We start from the raw sequence: 6,000 nt of genomic DNA, 5'->3' as shown, positions 1-6,000 counted from the left end.
TTCAGTAAATGCTTTAACCAGCTTCTTTTATTTTATTTTTTTTCTTGTTTTTTCTTTGTTCCTGTAGCTCTGCTGCATTTAAAGGGAAACCAAAACCTCCGGATCGTCCATCACTATGCAACCAGACAAACGTCAACAGGCCTATAAAACAATGGGAAAAGGAAAAAAAAAAACCAACTAAAAGAACAACAAAATCAAAAGCCCCCACATCGTGAATATGTATCAGATCTGATCTCTCTTTAATATCTGGCAATAATAGTACAAGTAGGCGAGCATCCTACTACAAAGAAAAAAAAAACAGCTGAAATATCCACCAAATGCTTTGCAAGTCAGGCTTGGCCATTGAGCTACGAAGGCGAAACCATCGATCCAAGGGCAGGATGAAACACAGCACGGAAATCGCATTTCATAAAAGAATTAAAAAATTGATGGGAAATGATTCCCTGCAAAACTTGAATAATATGTGAAAGCTATATACTTCATGTCGCCGCCCTATTCCTTCTCATGTGTTTGAAGGGATCAATCCAATCCTCATCTTCCCTCACAGCTCGATCCCACCGCTGCCGGAACATTTCAAGCTCCACTGTTGACTGTCTCCTTACCTATAGTTTTTGCAAGTAAAAGCCATGGTGAATGTAAGAATGTAGAATTTGTGAACACAATCCCCGCCATACATTTTCAATTGATAAGATGTATTTTCTGTGAATTAATTTCTGAAAACTTACTATTGGTTGGATGAAAATGACAACCTATGAAGAGAAATTTTCTTTTTCTTTTTCCAAGTCAAGAGGGACTATTGTTTGGTAGAGTTCTATGCTTGCTGGAAATGTGGGTACTTCTGAAAGGATTCACAAAGATTTTCCAATGGCAACCATTGCTGATTATTGCCCTTCATATAGGTAGACAATGGCTAACATATCCTTAAAAAATCTGAATTAACTCCTTGAGCTAAGCCCGCAGATGTGTGCAACAAAGCTCATGTACACACCACACGTGCCAGTATGGCACATCCATGCTAGATCAAATCCATTCAGCAGGTGGGTCCGACCTTGTACATGTTTTCCCAAGAATAAAATCTGGTCCAATCAACATGTAGGCCCCAATCTTGGAAACAGGTGGATGGGTTAGAAAACTTCAACCGAGTTTTTCAGATCTGCACATTTGTTTTGCAAACTGTGGCCCACCTGACCAGTGGATAAACCTGAGTCTTGGGCTGGGGCACCAATATAGTGGTGCCATCCTGACGGATGGATTGGATCTCGGACCTATTATGCCATGATGGCAGATGTGGCATGTACATGAGCTTTATAGCACATGTATGTGGGCTTAGCAAAGCTCTAACTCATTATATTAATCACTAAAAGAAACTTATTTTTTGGGTTTTTTTAGCATTTAAGGGTATTCCATTATCAATTTTAAATAGGTTAAAGATTGTGAGTGCACATATCTCCCACTATCTAATGATGGGAAATTGAACTTCAATGGGAGTTCTAGAGGCAATCCTGGTCTTGCAGGCATCGGACTGGTCACCAAAGGAGACCATTGTGTTATTTGTAATGGCTATGCTGGTCCTGTTGAGTTCACTGACTCAAATGAAGATGAGGATGCTGGAGAATTGATGAATTCCATCTAGGTCCCTCCCTCTCTCCCTCCCCCAGTCCCTGTTTTATGATTTTCTGCTTTCAATAATAGTTTGCTTATCCCTTTTCTGAAGGAAATAGCCATGGCCCTTCCTCCCTCTCACCCTTTAAAAAAATACCCATGCCATGTCCAATTCCAATGCATGTGCACATATCCAAGTTATATAGGAAATAGGCAGCCAAAAACGATACCAATGCAGAAATGTTTCTTACATGGGATCTTGAATCGATGGATCTGTCGTTTTGTGCCTGTGTAAAAGAGAAATAATGATGCATGCATTATTTTTGAGCAGTAAAATATTGTGATCACATAGAAACATAAACATGAATTATTTATAGTGCAGGAATGAACTGCATTTAAAGGATCTACCTTCACAGCTGCACGTTCTGAAGAACCACGACGAGAACCACGACGAGCACTATGACGAGAACCACGATGAGAACCACGACGAGAAGGCTGCAGCAATCCAAGAGCAAAGTTTCATGATCTGGGGAAAGCACAAATCCTGAGAAGGGAATTGACACGTCCACATTCGATGGAAATTTTTCCAGAGATTGAACAGATGATGGAAACTTTCATGGTGTTTGGCACTGGCAGACATCATCATCATCATCATCATCTATGTCAAATTGTTCAGATTCATGATGAAAGTTATTGCATAAGTTTGATGCCGGCTGCCAACCTGATGCACTCCTCCTTTATCAGGGCTGGGGCCGGCAATAAGGACACGAAACTCCCACATGCGTAATGTAATAGACTATTACATCAGTTGATTAGAATCTACCGCTATCTAATAGTTTATTACATAGGTTGATTACAATCAACGAGTTTGGCACTAGCAGACATACAAAGAAAAATAGATTATGTAAAAATGAGCAGATATGCACATGCAACAAATTGCAGATTTCTGGTCTTGAGTTACATACACCATTACAAAAAGAGAACCTCATTTATTATTATTATTTTTTATTTTTTAAAAAAAGAGCCGACTAAACAGGGCTTGGAATGGTAGGGAAGGAGAAGCTTGAGAGTGTGGTCAAGGCGATTGTGGTGCAACTCAATGACCGTTTTCAGTAGGCAAACCTTCCACTTTCATAGCAGACCATCTTAATATGCGGTGCGTGTAACCTGGTTATCGATTCAATGAGATATCAATACCTGAATGTAAGAATGCACAAAAGTACAAAAGTACACCCATATGAATGTTTGAGTACAAAAGAATGAGCAATTTTATTGAAATTGAAATTTCTCCTTACAGTGATATCAACTAAGACTAGTAAACTTAGAAATGTTGAATGCCTACCTCCCACCACACCCCTTTTATAAACCCCAAAGACAATTCCTATGCATCTTTAATGAACATCCCCCCAACTATTAGATTAACTTCAAGTTGAGCTATAATTTATTTAAGATAATAAAAATCCCGTTAAAAAATTTGGCCTAAAATAGCAAAAACAAATCTACTAAATACCTCTAAAATTTTCAATCATATCTTCCACATCAGGCCCCCTATCTTCCAAAAATGGCAAACAATCCAAAATCAGCACATGTTGCGCCCCATGGTGAGACATGGGCCTACATCATTTCCCCCGTGTTGGAAAGAACTTGACTCCGGCCAGTTGGACGCTTCATACTAGTAGAGGTCCGGATCCAATCTTTTCAATTCGTCATCTGCGATCCATGTGCATTTAGAATGGGCCTCGTTCCTCGATTTCCCAAATAATGATTGTATCTTGTCGAGTATTAGTAGTCTTCATGCGCAACACTTGTTCAACTTCTTCCTTCTTTTTCTTAGGGAATTGTTTACCCATATCAATAATGATTTCATCTTGCACATCAAACATCTCACCATGGTATCCGAACAAATCCTTCATATTGAAAGTCAGCAAGATATCTAAGTCATCCAGCAACTTGATCTCATAGATATCATCACTCAACTTCATCTTGACTCGACATGGGCCAATCATCTAGTTTGAGCTTGTTATAAATTCCCCTCAGGAACTTTTCTTTGTGAAAATAAACCATAAACAAGTCATCTTCTTTATATATGTTCTTGTAGAGATGTTCATTTGCAACTTCTGAGTAGTTGGTTCTACTCATATCCTCTATTTTCTTTTTCTTCTCTCTTTCTTTTGAACTTTTTTATGCCAGACCATTTAAACAATAGAGTTTCACTTGTTTGGTTAGACTTATTCGATAATGCGCAAGATTCGGCATATACGTACATGGCGCCAAGTCAATACAATGTTGAATGTTCCACATAGGAGGAAATCCAGTTAGGAGCTCTTAGGGCACCAAGTCTTGATATTCATGAAAGAGCTATTGTATAGGAAGCAGAACATATGATAAGTTTGTATCTTCTTTTGCGACCAAGACATAAATGATGCCAGTCTCCTTACTTTCATCTTTAAAATTTTCTACATTGATGAACAAAATCTGACCCTTGTCTTTATTAGATTTGGGTGTTGGAAGATGTTTCATTGGATACAATGTAATATTAACACCACCCTTGACGAAAGAATAGGTGTTGGCCCACGTTAAATGCACAATATCTCAGTCCCATAACCAAGATTTCCCTAAGCACTTTAATTCGAAAAAGTTCCATCAATCTGTAGATCAACCTCTAAGCACTCTGACGTGAATTTTTTTTCAACCTCTAATTGCAAGTTAAATGGGTGAAATGGAAGAAATTTCGGATTTCCCCCACTTTTCCAAATTCGAAAATCGAAAGACGAAATTCTTGATTGAGCACGCAAAACATCCAAAATCATGAATTACGAACTTCATTCCATTGATTCCAATGAATTTAAATGAGAAAAAACTGTTCAATTTTGCAAAAACACACCAATTTGGGTTCCAATACTAAACACTCTCCAATTTCGGTTTCCACCACCAAATCCCCTTTCCTTTCAAAATATTAAAAAAGTTGTCAAAATTTTCTTAGGAATGTAATGAAAGCAAAACGTTTCTTTAAAAAACAGATTTTGGGGGATTTTTGGCAATTTTTCTAATATTTTCACAAAGGGGACTAACGCACTTAAGGTATTGTTGATATATTGTGATACATGGCGATGCATTCCTTGTAATACATTTTAATACATAGCAATACAATATGATACATAACGATGCATTGCGACATATCAACCGATGCTGGGAAGTTTCCCAACTAAAGCCCAATATTGTATCGGTACCATGTAGTATCAATAATAACGAGCCATATCATGGATACAACAAACATTGTGTTCAATTACCTCAAGAATTGAAGATTTGGCTCAAGCACATTCACAAAATATGTGCAATGCCAGGAAAGGGAAAAAAAGTTAATCATCTCATTATTAATCACAGGTGGGTATTAACTTACTTTCATTATTGTTTTGGAGTTTGGAATTCATGGCAAAGATAGAATTTGACTGGAATTCAAGGTAGCTCAACCTATTTTGAATTTCATCTCATATAATTCTCTCACCATCATATCATGGCTTCTGGTCCTCCTTTTCTGCTATTTCTATGCCTTCACATGTCAAACAAGTTCTCACAACCTGAGTGGAAAGGAGCTATGCTGGACACAATGCATGACCTAAAAGAGAATCAAACCTAGGAACTTGTCCCATTGCCTTCAAGAGAAAAGGTTGTAGGATGTAAATGGGCTTTCAGAATCAAGGACAAACAAGCCCAATGGAGCAGCGGAGCCCTACAAAACCCATTTAGTAGTACAGGATTTACTCGGCCCCACGATTCACAAATTGAATTCTATGCATGTTTTACTTTATTTAGCTGCAAATCTCTCTTGGCCCTTACATCAACTAGATATAAAATGCCTTACTCCATAGGGATCTATAAGAAGTGTACATGGCACCCTCACCATGATTTCTTCTTTCTTTTGGAAAGGTAACAGTTCACAAGCTCCACAAGTCCATTTGAGTCTAAAGCAATCACCAAGGGCATGGTTGGTGTTATTTTTCCTTATCTTCAGCACGTGTGGACCCCAAATGTGGTGATGAGTGATCCATTTTGGTTGGTCCACTTCCTATGCTTGGGCTCCATATGTTTTGGGTTAAGTTTTAGGCCCATAGGCCTTAGTTTTGTAAGGGATTAAGTAAGAGGGGCAATTTTGTAATTAAACATTACTATTGTTAGCCCGGATCTAATAATACAAGGGGCAGGGGCATGAGAACTACTAAGTTGCTCTCACCTATCTTTTCCTTTTCTCCAATCTCTCCTCTTCTCCGATCTTCTCCCTACGATTCTACATTAGTATAAAAGCCTTGTGATCCAATACCTTTCTCTTCTCTTTCATTCCTCTCCCTCCTTTTATTTTGATCTCTCTCTTTTTACCAAGGTGAAACCCTAATGTGTTTA

At 38.2% G+C, this 6,000-nt stretch overlaps 1 protein-coding gene across 4 annotated transcripts in view; it reads right to left on the bottom strand.

Annotated features, from left to right (window-relative positions):
- The window catches only part of LOC131242852 (uncharacterized), a 47,109-nt gene continuing 41,109 nt past the window's right edge, over window positions 1–6,000 (bottom strand). For 3 of the 4 annotated variants that reach the window (XM_058241768.1, XM_058241770.1, XM_058241769.1), the window contains 3 exons: window positions 2,011–2,097; window positions 1,854–1,889; window positions 1–602 (listed from right to left, as the gene is read on the bottom strand). In XM_058241768.1, coding sequence (XP_058097751.1) covers window positions 480–602; window positions 1,854–1,889; window positions 2,011–2,097 — 246 coding nt within the window. In that variant the 3' untranslated portion in view covers window positions 1–479. Of the gene's footprint in view, window positions 603–1,853; window positions 1,890–2,010; window positions 2,129–6,000 lie in introns of all 4 variants that reach the window. The other variant, XR_009169748.1, reaches the window with a different exon arrangement.

Source organism: Magnolia sinica, chromosome 4, assembly GCF_029962835.1.
Source record: "Magnolia sinica isolate HGM2019 chromosome 4, MsV1, whole genome shotgun sequence".
In the NCBI taxonomy this organism is placed as follows: Eukaryota; Viridiplantae; Streptophyta; class Magnoliopsida; order Magnoliales; family Magnoliaceae; genus Magnolia; species Magnolia sinica.
This window is presented reverse-complemented; position numbering and strand designations above follow the sequence as displayed.